The 18,352-nt window shown below is 49.6% G+C and overlaps 2 protein-coding genes across 3 annotated transcripts in view; one reads left to right on the forward strand and one right to left on the reverse strand.

The window, feature by feature from the left end:
• Positions 1-13,009, reverse strand: part of LOC124122553 — a 42,419-nt gene extending 29,410 nt beyond the window's left edge. The window contains exons 1-2 of one of the 2 annotated variants that reach the window (XM_048395317.1): positions 12,913-13,009; positions 2,008-2,067 (exon numbers count right to left, since the gene is read on the reverse strand). In XM_048395317.1, the coding sequence (XP_048251274.1) occupies positions 2,008-2,033 (26 nt within the window). In that variant the 5' untranslated portion in view covers positions 2,034-2,067; positions 12,913-13,009. Of the gene's footprint in view, positions 1-2,007; positions 2,068-12,908 lie in introns of both variants that reach the window. The other variant, XM_048395318.1, reaches the window with a different exon arrangement.
• A 191-nt stretch (positions 13,010-13,200) lies between these two features.
• Positions 13,201-17,396, forward strand: LOC125379234 (protein PRRC2C-like). The gene is made up of 2 exons (XM_048395482.1): positions 13,201-13,266; positions 13,890-17,396. Exons 1-2 carry the CDS (start codon positions 13,201-13,203, stop codon positions 17,394-17,396), a joined length of 3,573 nt encoding a protein of 1,190 aa, XP_048251439.1.
• The last annotated feature ends 956 nt before the right edge of the window (positions 17,397-18,352 follow it).

The raw sequence follows: 18,352 nt of genomic DNA on the forward strand, positions 1-18,352 counted from the left end.
TACATATCTATCATTATAGTTTCCTGTCCACAAGATACCTATCTATCATTATAGTTTCCCCTCCACAAGATACATATCTATCATTATAGTTTCCTGTCCACAGGATACATATCTATCATTATAGTTTCCTGTCCACAAGATACATATCTATCATTATAGTTTCCTGTCCACAAGATACATATCTATCATTATAGTTTCCTGTCCACAAGATACCTATCTATCATTATAGTTTCCGGTTAACAAGATACCCATCTATCATTATAGTTTCCTCTCAACAGGATACCTATCTATCATTATAGTTTCCTGTCCACAAGATACCTATCTATCATTATAGTTTCCTGTCCACAAGATACCTATCTATCATTATAGTTTCCGGTTAACAAGATACCTATCTATCATTATAGTTTCCTGTCCACAAGATACCTATCTATCATTATAGTTTCCTGTCCACAAGATACCTATCTATCATTATAGTTTCCTGTCCACAAGATACCTATCTATCATTATAGTTTCCTCTCAACAAGATACATATCTATCATTATAGATTCCTGTCCACAAGATACGTATCTATCATTATAGTTTCTTCTCCACAGGATACGTATCTATCATTATAGTTTCCTGTCCACAAGATACCTATCTATCATTATAGTTTCCTGTCCACAAGATACCTATCTATCATTATAGTTTCCTGTCCACAAGATACCTATCTATCATTATAGTTTCCTGTCCACAAGATACATATCTATCATTATAGTTTCCGGTCCACAAGATACCTATCTATCATTATAGTTTCCTCTCAACAGGATACCTATCTATCATTATAGTTTCCTGTCCACAAGATACCTATCTATCATTATAGTTTCCTGTCCACAAGATACCTATCTATCATTATAGTTTCCTGTCCACAAGATACCTATCTATCATTATAGTTTCCTGTCCACAAGATACCTATCTATCATTATAGTTTCCTGTCCACAAGATACCTATCTATCATTATAGTTTCCTGTCCACAAGATACCTATCTATCATTATAGTTTCCTGTCCACAAGATACCTATCTATCATTATAGTTTCCTGTCCACAAGATACCTATCTATCATTATAGTTTCCGGTCCACAAGATACCTATCTATCATTATAGTTTCCTGTCCACAAGATACGTATCTATCATTATAGTTTCCTGTCCACAGGATACCTATCTATCATTATAGTTTCCTGTCCACAAGATACCTATCTATCATTATAGTTTCCTGTCCACAAGATACCTATCTATCATTATAGTTTCCTGTCCACAAGATACGTATCTATCATTATAGTTTCCTGTCCACAAGATACCTATCTATCATTATAGTTTCCCCTCCACAAGATACCTATCTATCATTATAGTTTCCTGTCCACAAGATACCTATCTATCATTATAGTTTCCTGTCCACAAGATACCTATCTATCATTATAGTTTCCTGTCCACAAGATACCTATCTATCATTATAGTTTCCCCTCCACAAGATACCTATCTATCATTATAGTTTCCTGTCCACAGGATACCTATCTATCATTATAGTTTCCTGTCCACAAGATACCTATCTATCATTATAGTTTCCTGTCCACAAGATACCTATCTATCATTATAGTTTCCTGTCCACAAGATACCTATCTATCATTATAGTTTCCTGTCCACAAGATACCTATCTATCATTATAGTTTCCGGTCCACAGGATACCTATCTATCATTATAGTTTCCTGTCCACAAGATACCTATCTATCATTATAGTTTCCTGTCCACAAGATACCTATCTATCATTATAGTTTCCTGTCCACAAGATACCTATCTATCATTATAGTTTCCTGTCCACAAGATACCTATCTATCATTATAGTTTCCGGTCCACAAGATACCTATCTATCATTATAGTTTCCTGTCCACAAGATACATATATTTATCATTATAGTTTCCTCTCCACAAGATACATATGTATGATTGTCGTCATCAGCTGGGGACTGTTTGCCTACCTGTCGTCATAGTCTCCTGGATCCATGACAACGTCTCAAGGATTCACTCTACGCACGTCACTGAAACAAGCAACAGAATCATCTAAGGTTGGAGTTTATTGGAGCCATCACAGCAGGCGCAGTACCTCAGAGTTCCAACAGTTGAACAATGCTCAGACCTGACTGCGATACTTTAACCATACAGAACCAGGACTGCGATAGTTTAACCATACAGAACCAGGACTGCGATAGTTTAACCATACTGCAGTATGACTGTAATAGTTAAACTATACTGAGATATAACTGCAATAGTTCAACCACACTGAGGTATGACTGCAATAGTTTAACCACACTGCAGTATGGCTATAATTGTTAAACCACACAGAGGTTTGACTGCAATAGTTAAACCATAATGCAGAATGACCGGGCAAAAGAAACGTATCACATTGTTCAGTAGCTCCATAAAACGAAACAAAGACAGGTGTTAACCATATGATGATTATGTAATGAACAGAATTATTTTTCGAGGTCCGTACAAAATTGCAATGCCATATCGATTGTGCACTTGCCATAAGGCCGAGCGAAAGAGACATGCGGTCAAAATAACAATTACATTAACACGAGTCAAACAGAGTACACTCAAAAGGCGCTCATAAAGTCAAATCATGCGACAAGACATGTCCTTAGTACCGTGTATGACCACCCCCTGCATCAATGCACGCCAAAATACGTCTCCTCGTGGCTGTCGTCAGTCACTTATCCTATAAAACCTGTTCAAGCTGCTGTCTGTTTGCCGGAGGAGGTACGCGGTGTCTTAGCTGTCGATAAAGATGATCCCAGTGATGCTTTATAGGATTCATGCTTTGCTTGCCAAGGCAATATGTTAACGTTAACGTTGTGCCGATATTGGCGGCGGCATGAGGTGCATTGTCCTGCTGCAAAAGAGAAACCCCTTGTCTGTGCACGTAAGAATGGCACTACAACAGGTCGCAAAACTTCATCTCTGTATCAGATTCCCACGGATGATGACACACCTTGTTGTCCATGGACCACAAATAACGCCCCATACCATGACGCCGCCTCCACCATAAGGGTGCACATCTTGGATGCAGTTATCAGCCAGTCGCTCTCCCCTACGTCGATAACCACGGACTCGGCCATCACTTCGGAACAAGGTAAAGCGACTTTCATCACCCTTTCCCAATCACGCCGCTCCCAACGATGTACAGTTCGTGCCCACTGTAATCTGCGTTGACGGTGTAGAGGGGTCAAGGCCATTCCACGGAAGGGGCGGTAGGCTCTGATACCAGCCATGCGGGGTCGTCGTAATGGGGTGTCCCCTTGCCGTCGAGGCCATGGACGTTGCCGTCACGTATCGGTTCTGCAGGTGGCTTCTCCGGATGTAGCGGTCATCACAGGGCGTTGAGACCCCTGGTCTTCCCGTGCTTGGACGGTCTTGTGTCTGGCCTGTTTGCTGATAACGGCTCAACAAGTTGCTGATACTGGTTTGACTGCAGTCAAAGGTTCTTGCAATGTGGCTTTGAGAGGCCACAATATCGGCCATACCAATAGCTCTGTCACGTTCCTCTTGTGTGAGTCTCGGCATCACCAGCACGTATGTAGAGTAAGCATCACTACGCAACACCAGCATGTGTGTAGAGTAAGCATCGCCAAGCCACACCAGCACGTGTGTAGAGTAAGCATCACCAAGGCACACCAGCACGTGTGTAGAGAAAGCATCACAACACCACACCAGCACGTGTGTAGAGTAAGCATCACCAAGGCACACCAGCACGTGTGTAGAGTAAGTATCACTACGCCACACCAGCACGTGTGTAGAGTAAGCATCACCAAGCCGCACCAGCACGTGTGTAGAGTACACCAGCACGTGTGTAGAGAAAGCATCACCAAGCCACACTAGCACGTGTATAGACTAAGCATCACAACGCCACAACAGCACGTGTGTAGAGTAAGCATCACCAAGCCGCATCAGCACGTGTGTAGAGAAAGCATCACCACGCTACACCAGCACGTGTATAGACTAAGCATCACAACGCCACAACAGCACGTGTGTAGAGTAAGCATCACCAAGCCGCATCAGCACGTGTGTAGAGAAAGCATCACCACGCTACACCAGCACGTGTGTAGAGAAAGCATCACCACGCCACACCAGCACGTGTGTAGAGTAAGCATCACCAAGCCGCATCAGCACGTGTGTAGAGTAAGCATCACCACGCCGCACCAGCACGTGTGTAGAGAAAGCATCACCACGCCACACCAGCACGTGTGTAGAGTAAGCATCACCACGCCACACCAGCACGTGTGTAGAGAAAGCATCACCACGCCACGCCAGCACGTGTGTACAGTAAGCATCACCAATCGACACCAGCACGTGTGTAGAGTAAGCATCACCAATCGACACCAGCACATGTGTAGAGCAAATATCACCAGCACGTGTGTCTGATATGTTCGGTAATCTGGTCAGACGTATCTGGGGATATGTCCGATAATCTGGTCAGACGTATGTAGGGATATGTCCGGTAATCTGGTCAGACGTATGTAGGGATATGTCCGGTAATCTGGTCAGACGTATGTGGGGATATGTCCGGTAATCTGGTCAGACGTATGTAGGGATATGTCCGGTAATCTGGTCAGACGTATGTAGGGATATGTCCGGTAATCTGGTCAGACGTATGTAGGGATATGTCCGGTAATCTGGTCAGACGTATGTGGGGATATGTCCGGTAATCTGGTCAGACGTATGTAGGGATATGTCCGGTAATCTGGTCAGACGTATGTAGGGATATGTCCGGTAATCTGGTCAGACGTATGTAGGGATATGTCCGGTAATCTGGTCAGACGTATGTAGGGATATGTCCGGTAATCTGGTCAGACGTATGTAGGGATATGTCCGGTAATCTGGTCAGACGTATGTGGGGATATGTCCGGTAATCTGGTCAGACGTATGTAGGGATATGTCCGGTAATCTGGTCAGACGTATGTGGGGATATGTCCGGTAATCTGGTCAGACGTATGTAGGGATATGTCCGGTAATCTGGTCAGACGTATGTAGGGATATGTCCGGTTATCTGGTCAGACGTATGTGGAGATATGTTCGGTAATCTGGTCAGACGTATGTGGAGATATGTCCGGTAATCTGGTCAGACGTATGTGGGGATATGTCCGGTAATCTGGTCAGACGTATGTGGGGATATGTCCGGTAATCTGGTCAGACGTATGTGGGGATATGTCCGGTAATCTGGTCAGACGTATGTGGGGATATGTCCGGTAATCTGGTCAGACGTATGTGGGGATATGTCCGGTAATCTGGTCAGACGTATGTGGGGATATGTCCGGTAATCTGGTCAGACGTATGTGGGGATGCGTCCCCTCTGACTGAGTATATTCATATCGTGCACGTTCATAATATCGTTATTTTATGTGTGCTTCGGTTGGTTTTGCGGATATTTTCTTTGCGAGAACAACTAAATGCTGTAGTCTATATATAGTATAGTCAAGGGCTATACAAGAGGATAAGAGATGGTTGGTGGGGGGAGGGGGGAGAGGGAGGGTGGCACCCGACATTGGCTTCAAACGCTGGGCAACCAAACCCAGGCCTGACGAGCGGGCCGCCGCTCTGCTTCTTCAGGAGAGAAGTTATAAATAGGTGAAGAAACATTCGGACTGATAATGGGGCGTGACGATATTTAAGATCACTCTCTTTCCACACAGTAGTAGCACAGTATATGGAATATTATTGATTACTCAGGTTTACAAACTTCGACAAATAGAAGATGTTGATCTGAGCTACATTATGTACTCGCCCACCTCACACACCCTCTCATCCCCTCACCCCCTAACAGACTTACACCACCCTCTCACACCCCCTCAAACACTCCACCACCCTCACACACCACTCCTCACCCCTCACCCCCTAACATACTTTCAACACCCTCTCACACCCCCTCAAACACTCCACCACCCTCACACACCCTCTCATCCCCTCACCCCTAACAGACTTACACCACCCTCTCACAACCCGCCAAACACTCCATCACCCTCACACCACCCTCTCACACACCCTCAAACACTCCTCGACCCTCACACCCCGACAGACTTACACCACCCTCACACCCCATCAAACACTCCACCACCCTCACACCACCCTCTCACCCCCCCCCCCCCCCCTCAAACACTCCACCACCCTCACACACCACTCCTCACCCCTCACACCCCAACACACTTGCACCACCCTCTCACACCCCCGAAACACTACACCACCCTCTCACAACCCCTCAAACACCCAACAGTCTTACACCACCCTCTCATACCCCAACAGACTTACACCACCCTCTCACAGCCCAACAGACTTACACCACCTTCTCACACACCCTTAAACATTCCGCCACCCTCACACACCCTCACACAAACCCAACACCCTCACTACAACCTAACACACCCTCGAACAACCCCCAACCCCTCACACAAACCCTTCACTACAACCTCGCAGACCCTCACACCACACCACACCCACTCACACCCCCTTACACGCCGACAGAAAAGGGCAGGGTTAACAGCAGAAAGCGATAGTCTGGACGGCAGAGGGTGGTAGGGTATCCTGTAAAGAGTGATAGTCTGGACGGCAGAGGGTGGTAGGGTATCCTGTAAAGAGTGATAGTCTGGACGGCAGAGGGTGGTAGGGTATCCTGTAAAGAGCGATAGTCTGGACGGCAGAGGGTGGTAGGGTGTCCTGTAAAGAGTGATAGTCTGGACGGCAGAGGGCGGTAGGGTATCCTGTAAAGAGCGATAGTCTGGACGGCAGAGGGTGGTAGGGTGTCCTGTAAAGAGTGATAGTCTGGACGGCAGAGGGTGGTAGGGTATCCTGTAAAGAGTGATAGTCTGGACGGCAGAGGGTGGTAGGGTATCCTGTAAAGAGCGATAGTCTGGACGGCAGAGTGTGGTAGGGTATCCTGTAAAGAGCGATAGTCTGGACGGCAGAGGGCGGTAGGGTATCCTGTAAAGAGTGATAGTCTGGACGGCAGAGGGTGGTAGGGTAACCTGTAAAGAGTGATAGTCTGGACGGCAGAGGGTGGTAGGGTAACCTGTAAAGAGCGATAGTCTGGACGGCAGAGGGTGGTAGGGTAACCTGTGAAGAGCGATAGTCTGGACGGCAGAGGGCGGTAGGGTATCCTGTAAAGAGTGATAGTCTGGACGGCAGAGGGCGGTAGGGTATCCTGTAAAGAGTGATAGTCTGGACGGCAGAGGGTGGTAGGGTATCCTGTAAAGAGTGATAGTCTGGACGGCAGAGGGTGGTAGGGTATCCTGTAAAGAGCGATAGTCTGGACGGCAGAGGGTGGTAGGGTATCCTGTAAAGAGCGATAGTCTGGACGGCAGAGGGTGGTAGGGTATCCTGTAAAGAGCGATAGTCTGGACGGCAGAAGGCGGTAGGGTATCCTGTAAAGAGTGATAGTCTGGACGGCAGAGGGTGGTAGGGTATCCTGTTAAGAGTGATAGTCTGGACGGCAGAGGGTGGTAGGGTATCCTGTAAAGAGCGATAGTCTGGACGGCAGAGGGTGGTAGGGTATCCTGTTAAGAGCGATAGTCTGGACGGCAGAGGGTGGTAGGGTATCCTGTAAAGAGTGATAGTCTGGACGGCAGAGGGCGGTAGGGTATCCTGTAAAGAGTGATAGTCTGGACGGCAGAGGGTGGTAGGGTGTCCTGTAAAGAGCGATAGTCTGGACGGCAGAGGGTGGTAGGGTGTCCTGTAAAGAGTGATAGTCTGGACGGCAGAGGGTGGTAGGGTGTCCTGTAAAGAGCGATAGTCTGGACGGCAGAGGGTGGTAGGGTATCCTGTAAAGAGTGATAGTCTGGACGGCAGAGGGTGGTAGGGTGTCCTGTAAAGAGCGATAGTCTGGACGGCAGAAGGCGGTAGGGTGTCCTGTAAAGAGTGATAGTCTGGACGGCAGAGTGTGGTAGGGTATCCTGTAAAGAGCGATAGTCTGGACGGCAGAGTGTGGTAGGGTATCCTGTAAAGAGCGATAGTCTGGACGGCAGAGTGTGGTAGGGTATCCTGTAAAGAGCGATAGTCTGGACGGCAGAGGGCGGTAGGGTATCCTGTAAAGAGTGATAGTCTGGACGGCAGAGGGTGGTAGGGTAACCTGTAAAGAGCGATAGTCTGGACGGCAGAGGGTGGTAGGGTAACCTGTAAAGAGCGATAGTCTGGACGGCAGAGGGTGGTAGGGTAACCTGTAAAGAGTGATAGTCTGGACGGCAGAGGGTGGTAGGGTAACCTGTAAAGAGCGATAGTCTGGACGGCAGAGGGTGGTAGGGTAACCTGTAAAGAGTGATAGTCTGGACGGCAGAGGGTGGTAGGGTATCCTGTAAAGAGTGATAGTCTGGACGGCAGAGTGTGGTAGGGTATCCTGTAAAGAGCGATAGTCTGGACGGCAGAGGGCGGTAGGGTATCCTGTAAAGAGTGATAGTCTGGACGGCAGAGGGTGGTAGGGTAACCTGTAAAGAGCGATAGTCTGGACGGCAGAAGGCGGTAGGGTATCCTGTAAAGAGTGATAGTCTGGACGGCAGAGGGTGGTAGGGTGTCCTGTAAAGAGCGATAGTCTGGACGGCAGAGGGTGGTAGGGTGTCCTGTAAAGAGCGATAGTCTGGACGGCAGAGGGCGGTAGGGTGTCCTGTAAAGAGTGATAGTCTGGACGGCAGAGGGTGGTAGGGTATCCTGTAAAGAGCGATAGTCTGGACGGCAGAAGGCGGTAGGGTGTCCTGTAAAGAGCGATAGTCTGGACGGCAGAGGGTGGTAGGGTATCCTGTAAAGAGCGATAGTCTGGACGGCAGAGGGTGGTAGGGTAACCTGTAAAGAGTGATAGTCTGGACGGCAGAGGGTGGTAGGGTATCCTGTAAAGAGCGATAGTCTGGACGGCAGAAGGCGGTAGGGTGTCCTGTAAAGAGCGATAGTCTGGACGGCAGAGGGTGGTAGGGTATCCTGTAAAGAGCGATAGTCTGGACGGCAGAGGGTGGTAGGGTAACCTGTAAAGAGTGATAGTCTGGACGGCAGAGGGTGGTAGGGTATCCTGTAAAGAGTGATAGTCTGGACGGCAGAGGGTGGTAGGGTATCCTGTAAAGAGTGATAGTCTGGACGGCAGAGGGTGGTAGGGTGTCCTGTAAAGAGTGATAGTCTGGACGGCAGAGGGTGGTAGGGTAACCTGTAAAGAGTGATAGTCTGGACGGCAGAGGGTGGTAGGGTATCCTGTAAAGAGCGATAGTCTGGACGGCAGAAGGCGGTAGGGTGTCCTGTAAAGAGCGATAGTCTGGACGGCAGAAGGCGGTAGGGTGTCCTGTAAAGAGCGATAGTCTGGACGGCAGAAGGCGGTAGGGTGTCCTGTAAAGAGCGATAGTCTGGACGGCAGAAGGCGGTAGGGTGTCCTGTAAAGAGCGATAGTCTGGACGGCAGAAGGCGGTAGGGTATCCTGTAAAGAGCGATAGTCTGGACGGCAGAAGGCGGTAGGGTGTCCTGTAAAGAGCGATAGTCTGGACGGCAGAAGGCGGTAGGGTATCCTGTAAAGAGCGATAGTCTGGACGGCAGAAGGCGGTAGGGTGTCCTGTAAAGAGCGATAGTCTGGACGGCAGAGGGCGGTAGGGTATCCTGTAAAGAGTGATAGTCTGGACGGCAGAGGGTGGTAGGGTATCCTGTAAAGAGCGATAGTCTGGACGGCAGAGGGTGGTAGGGTATCCTGTAAAGAGTGATAGTCTGGACGGCAGAGGGTGGTAGGGTATCCTGTAAAGAGCGATAGTCTGGACGGCAGAAGGCGGTAGGGTGTCCTGTAAAGAGCGATAGTCTGGACGGCAGAGGGTGGTAGGGTATCCTGTAAAGAGCGATAGTCTGGACGGCAGAGGGTGGTAGGGTAACCTGTAAAGAGTGATAGTCTGGACGGCAGAGGGTGGTAGGGTATCCTGTAAAGAGCGATAGTCTGGACGGCAGAAGGCGGTAGGGTGTCCTGTAAAGAGCGATAGTCTGGACGGCAGAGGGCGGTAGGGTATCCTGTAAAGAGTGATAGTCTGGACGGCAGAAGGCGGTAGGGTATCCTGTAAAGAGCGATAGTCTGGACGGCAGAGGGTGGTAGGGTATCCTGTAAAGAGTGATAGTCTGGACGGCAGAGGGTGGTAGGGTATCCTGTAAAGAGTGATAGTCTGGACGGCAGAAGGCGGTAGGGTATCCTGTAAAGAGCGATAGTCTGGACGGCAGAGGGCGGTAGGGTATCCTGTAAAGAGCGATAGTCTGGACGGCAGAGGGTGGTAGGGTGTCCTGTAAAGAGCGATAGTCTGGACGGCAGAAGGCGGTAGGGTGTCCTGTTAAGAGCGATAGTCTGGACGGCAGAGGGTGGTAGGGTGTCCTGTAAAGAGCGATAGTCTGGACGGCAGAGGGTGGTAGGGTGTCCTGTTAAGAGCGATAGTCTGGACGGCAGAAGGCGGTAGGGTGTCCTGTTAAGAGCGATAGTCTGGACGGCAGAGGGCGGTAGGGTATCCTGTAAAGAGCGATAGTCTGGACGGCAGAGGGTGGTAGGGTATCCTGTTAAGAGCGATAGTCTGGACGGCAGAAGGCGGTAGGGTGTCCTGTAAAGAGCGATAGTCTGGACGGCAGAGGGTGGTAGGGTATCCTGTAAAGAGTGATAGTCTGGACGGCAGAGGGTGGTAGGGTATCCTGTTAAGAGCGATAGTCTGGACGGCAGAAGGCGGTAGGGTATCCTGTAAAGAGTGATAGTCTGGACGGCAGAGGGTGGTAGGGTGTCCTGTAAAGAGCGATAGTCTGGACGGCAGAGGGTGGTAGGGTGTCCTGTAAAGAGTGATAGTCTGGACGGCAGAAGGCGGTAGGGTGTCCTGTAAAGAGCGATAGTCTGGACGGCAGAGGGCGGTAGGGTATCCTGTGAAGAGCGATAGTCTGGACGGCAGAGGGTGGTAGGGTATCCTGTGAAGAGCGATAGTCTGGACGGCAGAGTGTGGTAGGGTATCCTGTAAAGAGCGATAGTCTCGATGGCAGAGGGTGGTAGGGTATCCTGTAAAGAGTGATAGTCTGGACGGCAGAGGGTGGTAGGGTATCCTGTAAAGAGCGATAGTTTGGACGGCAGAAGGCGGTAGGGTATCCTGTAAAGAGCGGTAGTAACCGAGGATTGACGACTAATTGCATAATTGGCTGAGATGATGTGAGGCCCCTTCGACGCACGTGACCCCGGATCAGCTGGCGCGGCACAAACCTCGCCATTACCATTTCACTCACTCAGAGCTGTATTGATATTGACCGCGAGGCGACGACGCCAACAGATTGACGTGGGCGCTGCACACCTGAAGAACATTTCTCTATAAACGAAATAACAACAATAACAATAATAATAACAATAAGTCAAGACTCATGATGATGAAAACAAGGCATTCCACAGTTTTCTTTAACGAGACATAATCTCAATGGTTCTGTTCTGCTGGACGGTACAGAAATGAGTGTCAACCAAGCGAAGTACCATATCAAATCGGCCCAGACTCAGTTTTTCAAGGAGAGGCTATCTGAACGACCACTGCATCGAGTTTATGTGCAGTGAGTTGAGAGGGTAGGCAACCCTGCAGAGTCCTTCGCTTGGATGAAGTCGGCTGGCCTGAAAAGTGACACAGATTGCTTTCTGTTTGCTGCTCAGGACCAGTCACTTCCCACTCGAAACCGTCAATGTGTGATTTTGCATCAAAATTTTTATATGAAATGTAGATTATGTAATGAATTTAATGCGACAGTCCAACACATTGTCAGAGGATGCCCAGCTTTGGCACAAACACAGTATCTTAAGCGACATGATGGGGTGGCTCGATCATTTTATTCCCGTCTTCGCCATGCTTGTGGTTTTGACACAGGTCCACCCATGGTACGACCCGAAATATGTAGAGGGCGTCATGGAAAATGATCAATACAAAATTCTTTGGAATAGGCCCATTCACAGACTTAGGCGTATCCAGGCCAACAAACCTGATCTTGTCCTTTTTGATAAACCCAATGAAATCATTTATATCATTGAATTTTCTGTCCCCTTTGACCGTAATGTGATTGACAAGATTTAGGAAAAACATGGCAAATATGCGGACCTCGCTTTCAATGTCAAGCTTGCATCCAAAGTACTAAGTTGTCCGACTCCCCATTGTTCTCGGTGCCTTAGGTTTGGTACCTCCCATTCTGTTGACTGACATTGGGAGAGTACCCGTGTTTGCTACCGGGAATACAGCCCTTCTGACAATCTGGGTAATGCAGAAGGCTGCAGTGTTGGGGAGTCTCCACATTCTCCGAAAAGTTCTTGGTACGTTTGACTAGGCAGCGCTTTCTGAGAGAAGTCCCATTCGCTGTCTGGGCTGCGTGTAGAGGGGGCAAGGGCCCTGAGCTGATGATGAGCCTAACCAGCCTGACTGTGCCAGGATCACACAAACCCTCTTTGCTGCATTTTTTAAATTTTAATCTGTAAATAATAATAATAACAACAATAATCATAATAATAATGATGATGATGATGACGATGACGATGACGACGACGACAACAACAACAACAACATCATCATCATCATCATCATCATAATAATAACAATGGCTGGAGGACGTCCGTGCGTCAACCGAGGCGGCTCCTCTATATGCTTCAAGAATGAATGAATGAATGAATGAATGAATGAATGAATGAATGAATGACTGACTTAAACAGTAATAAGAACAGTTGCGTGCGCGAGTTATGGCTCATCTTCCGAATCAATATTTAACAGCAACTTGTGACGCAGTATGTTAACAATTCAGCCAAGCTTGACACTGAGGCCACAGTCATGTACGTCACAGCGAGATGATCATCAACAAGTTATAATTAAAGTAGAACAAGTACTCATTACAATAAACTTACTTACATATATCGGGGCGACGTTCATTATCACAGTTGCCAGTTGAATAGGACGTTGGGCGCATGCGCTGTGACGTGAACGATGTGGAACAGCTGTTGCAATTGATTTCAATAAGTTGCAGTATCCAGCTGCACGTGGCTTCATCCAGGTAGTGGCGTGACGGGGTCGATACGTCAACAGCAGCCCACTGTATGTGATGGGATGTCGTCGCATCGTATCAAAATGATGGCAGCCGACCAGACAAAGTAACACAGCCTCACCCATGCGCAGCAGGGGACAAAAGACCCAAGCATGATGGCTAACTTCCCTATGCGGTCTGACTTCCAGGAGAACAGTATCCATGGCCAGGCCCCTACCCCAGTACAGTAGGGACAAGGGGTGAGACCAAGATGCTGTCTGGGTCCAGAGCCTGCTGCTCCACAGGACACTAGTTGAACACTTGCAGGGAGTTGACCGACCCATTGTACCAAGTTCTCAATTGGAGTGAGTGAGTATGGTTTTACGCCGCTTTTAGCAATATTCCAGCAATATCACGGCGGGGGGCACCAGAAATGGGCTTCACACATTGTACCCATGTCGGGAATCGAACCCGGGTCTTTGGCGTGACGAGAGAACGCTTTGACCACTAGGCTACCCGATCGCCCCTCTCAATTGGATGAAAGAAGGGGCACGGGTGGCCCAGTCGTCTAAGGCGCCGTTATTGGCTGTGCGGAGTTGCGTCCCTTAGGCAGGCCAGAAATTGTGATTGTGGGTTCGAATACCCGATCATGTTTCTAGGTTTATCAGCACCATGCCCGTCCTCGTGGGTTTCACTGAAGTGGTAAACGACTGACACCTGTTTCACTTCGGGCTTTCCTCCAAAATTAAGCTGACACGCCGTGGTATAAATGGAATACTGTTAAAAGTGGCGTTAAACCCAACTCACTCACTCACTCCCTGGGTGAAAGAAGGGAACAGATGCTCAAAGTGTGCCTGTAACCAAGGACGGCAGACTGTCCACACAGGAAAGTGTGCCTGTATCCACGGACGCCAGACTGTCCACACAGGAAAGTGTGCCTGTATCCACGGACGCCAGACTGTCCACACAGGAAAGTGTGCCTGTATCCACGGACGCCAGACTGTCCACACAGGAAAGTGTGTCTGTATCCACGGACGCCAGACTGTCCACACAGGAAAGTGTGTCTGTATCCACGGACGGCAGACTGTCCACACAGGAAAGTGTGTCTGTATCCACGGACGCCAGACTGTCCACACAGGAAAGTGTGTCTGTATCCACGGACGCCAGACTGTCCACACAGGAAAGTGTGTCTGTATCCACGGACGGCAGACTGTCCACACAGGAAAGTGTGTCTGTATCCACGGACGCCAGACTGTCCACACAGGAAAGTGTGTCTGTATCCACGGACGCCAGACTGTCCACACAGGAAAGTGTGTCTGTATCCACGGACGGCAGACTGTCCACACAGGAAAGTGTGTCTGTATCCACGGACGGCAGACTGTCCACACAGGAAAGTGTGCCTGTATCCACGGACGCCAGACTGTCCACACAGGAAAGTGTGTCTGTATCCACGGACGGCAGACTGTCCACACAGGAAAGTGTGCCTGTATCCACGGACGCCAGACTGTCCACACAGGAAAGTGTGCCTGTATCCACGGACGCCAGACTGTCCACACAGGAAAGTGTGTCTGTATCCACGGACGCCAGACTGTCCACACAGGAAAGTGTGTCTGTATCCACGGACGCCAGACTGTCCACACAGGAAAGTGTGCCTGTATCCACGGACGGCAGACTGTCCACACAGGAAAGTGTGCCTGTATCCACGGACGCCAGACTGTCCACACAGGAAAGTGTGTCTGTATCCACGGACGACAGCCTGTCCACACAGGAAAGTGTGCCTGTATCCACGGACGCCAGACTGTCCACACAGGAAAGTGTGCCTGTATCCACGGACGCCAGACTGTCCACACAGGAAAGTGTGCCTGTATCCACGGACGCCAGACTGTCCACACAGGAAAGTGTGCCTGTATCCACGGACGGCAGACTGTCCACACAGGAAAGTGTGTCTGTATCCACGGACGCCAGACTGTCCACACAGGAAAGTGTGTCTGTATCCACGGACGCCAGCCTGTCCACACAGGAAAGTGTGCCTGTATCCACGGACGCCAGACTGTCCACACAGGAAAGTGTGCCTGTATCCACGGACGGCAGACTGTCCACACAGGAAAGTGTGCCTGTATCCACGGACGCCAGACTGTCCACACAGGAAAGTGTGCCTGTATCCACGGACGGCAGACTGTCCACACAGGAAAGTGTGTCTGTATCCACGGACGCCAGACTGTCCACACAGGGAAGTGTGCCTGTATCTACGGACGGCAGACTGTCCACACAGGAAAGTGTGCCTGTATCCACGGACGGCAGACTGTCCACACAGGAAAGTGTGTCTGTATCCACGGACGCCAGACTGTCCACACAGGAAAGTGTGTCTGTATCCACGGACGCCAGACTGTCCACACAGGAAAGTGTGTCTGTATCCACGGACGGCAGACTGTCCACACAGGAAAGTGTGTCTGTATCCACGGACGCCAGACTGTCCACACAGGAAAGTGTGTCTGTATCCACGGACGCCAGACTGTCCACACAGGAAAGTGTGTCTGTATCCACGGACGGCAGACTGTCCACACAGGAAAGTGTGTCTGTATCCACGGACGGCAGACTGTCCACACAGGAAAGTGTGCCTGTATCCACGGACGCCAGACTGTCCACACAGGAAAGTGTGTCTGTATCCACGGACGGCAGACTGTCCACACAGGAAAGTGTGCCTGTATCCACGGACGGCAGACTGTCCACACAGGAAAGTGTGCCTGTATCCACGGACGCCAGACTGTCCACACAGGAAAGTGTGTCTGTATCCACGGACGCCAGACTGTCCACACAGGAAAGTGTGTCTGTATCCACGGACGCCAGACTGTCCACACAGGAAAGTGTGCCTGTATCCACGGACGGCAGACTGTCCACACAGGAAAGTGTGCCTGTATCCACGGACGCCAGACTGTCCACACAGGAAAGTGTGTCTGTATCCACGGACGCCAGCCTGTCCACACAGGAAAGTGTGCCTGTATCCACGGACGCCAGACTGTCCACACAGGAAAGTGTGCCTGTATCCACGGACGCCAGACTGTCCACACAGGAAAGTGTGCCTGTATCCACGGACGCCAGACTGTCCACACAGGAAAGTGTGCCTGTATCCACGGACGGCAGACTGTCCACACAGGAAAGTGTGTCTGTATCCACGGACGCCAGACTGTCCACACAGGAAAGTGTGTCTGTATCCACGGACGCCAGCCTGTCCACACAGGAAAGTGTGCCTGTATCCACGGACGCCAGACTGTCCACACAGGAAAGTGTGCCTGTATCCACGGACGGCAGACTGTCCACACAGGAAAGTGTGCCTGTATCCACGGACGCCAGACTGTCCACACAGGAAAGTGTGCCTGTATCCACGGACGGCAGACTGTCCACACAGGAAAGTGTGTCTGTATCCACGGACGCCAGACTGTCCACACAGGAAAGTGTGCCTGTATCTACGGACGGCAGACTGTCCACACAGGAAAGTGTGCCTGTATCCACGGACGGCAGACTGTCCACACAGGAAAGTGTGCCTGTATCCACGGACGCCAGACTGTCCACACAGGAAAGTGTGCCTGTATCCACGGACGCCAGACTGCCCACACAGGAAAGTGTGCCTGTATCCACGGACGCCAGCCTGTCCACACAGGAAAGTGTGCCTGTATCCACGGACGCCAGACTGTCCACACAGGAAAGTGTGCCTGTATCCACGGACGCCAGACTGTCCACACAGGAAAGTGTGTCTGTATCCACGGACGCCAGACTGTCCACACAGGAAAGTGTGTCTGTATCCACGGACGCCAGACTGTCCACACAGGAAAGTGTGTCTGTATCCACGGACGCCAGACTGTCCACACAGGAAAGTGTGTCTGTATCCACGGACGGCAGACTGTCCACACAGGAAAGTGTGCCTGTATCCACGGACGGCAGACTGTCCACACAGGAAAGTGTGTCTGTATCCACGGACGCCAGACTGTCCACACAGGAAAGTGTGCCTGTATCCACGGACGGCAGACTGTCCACACAGGAAAGTGTGCCTGTATCCACGGACGGCAGACTGTCCACACAGGAAAGTGTGCCTGTATCCACGGACGGCAGACTGTCCACACAGGAAAGTGTGCCTGTATCCACGGACGGCAGACTGTCCACACAGGAAAGTGTGCCTGTATCCACGGACGCCAGACTGTCCACACAGGAAAGTGTGCCTGTAACCAAGGACGGCAGACTGTCCACACAGGAAAGTGTGCCTGTATCCACGGACGCCAGACTGTCCACACAGGAAAGTGTGTCTGTATCCACGGACGCCAGACTGTCCACACAGGAAAGTGTGCCTGTAACCAAGGACGGCAGACTGTCCACATAGGAAAGTGTGCCTGTATCCACGGACGCCAGACTGTCCACACAGGAAAGTGTGTCTGTATCCACGGACGCCAGACTGTCCACACAGGAAAGTGTGCCTGTATCCACGGACGCCAGACTGTCCACACAGGAAAGTGTGCCTGTATCCACGGACGGCAGACTGTCCACACAGGAAAGTGTGCCTGTATCCACGGACGCCAGACTGTCCACACAGGATCTCACAAATATATTGTGATACACATGTAATCTAATGTAATTTTTCTCAGCTGGTCGTCTGTTATTTCGGTCCTGACAAATATATAGTAATACACATGTAATCTAATGTAGTTATTCTCAGATGGTCCTCTGTTATTTCGGTCCTTACAAATATATAGTGATACACATGTAATCTACAACTACAACTTCCGTTTTACAATTGAGAGCGTCGTTTCGGTGTTGGTTCCAACACCGTCACGAGCTTGATAACGGTGGTATAACCTACACCGGAACGTCGCTCCTAATTGTAACCAAGAAGTTGTTCAGCCATAAACCGTATCCTAATGTAGTCCTCCAACTTCCGAATGCCTATCAAAGAAGGACAAGATGTGTTCGTTTCGGCTGTAATAAGCCACCGTAAAATCAATACACAATAAAATCGGTTTAGTACAAGACCAGAGATACATTATCCAGTTTCATTATTTAAAACTTACATTTATTACTTTCAGTTTCCATTCCTTTCAGCGTTAGTTTCTAAAAGCACAACTACATTTAACAGTAAACACATTGGGACTTTTCAAAGTTCGTAAAATCGAGTGGTGTCATGTCTTTGTATATGCACTGTATGATTCTAGGTAGAACTATAACAAGGTTTAAATGTTTGTTGAGAGAATACATGAATACTCTGCAGAATATTATGTCGATCATCCGCCATTAACAACCCAAACATTCCCTCAAGACTCTTATAAACAGTGCATTTTCTCT

This window comes from Haliotis rufescens, unplaced genomic scaffold, assembly GCF_023055435.1.
Source record: "Haliotis rufescens isolate VD_foot unplaced genomic scaffold, xgHalRufe1.0.p SCAF_14, whole genome shotgun sequence".
Lineage (NCBI taxonomy): Eukaryota > Metazoa > Mollusca > Gastropoda > Lepetellida > Haliotidae > Haliotis > Haliotis rufescens.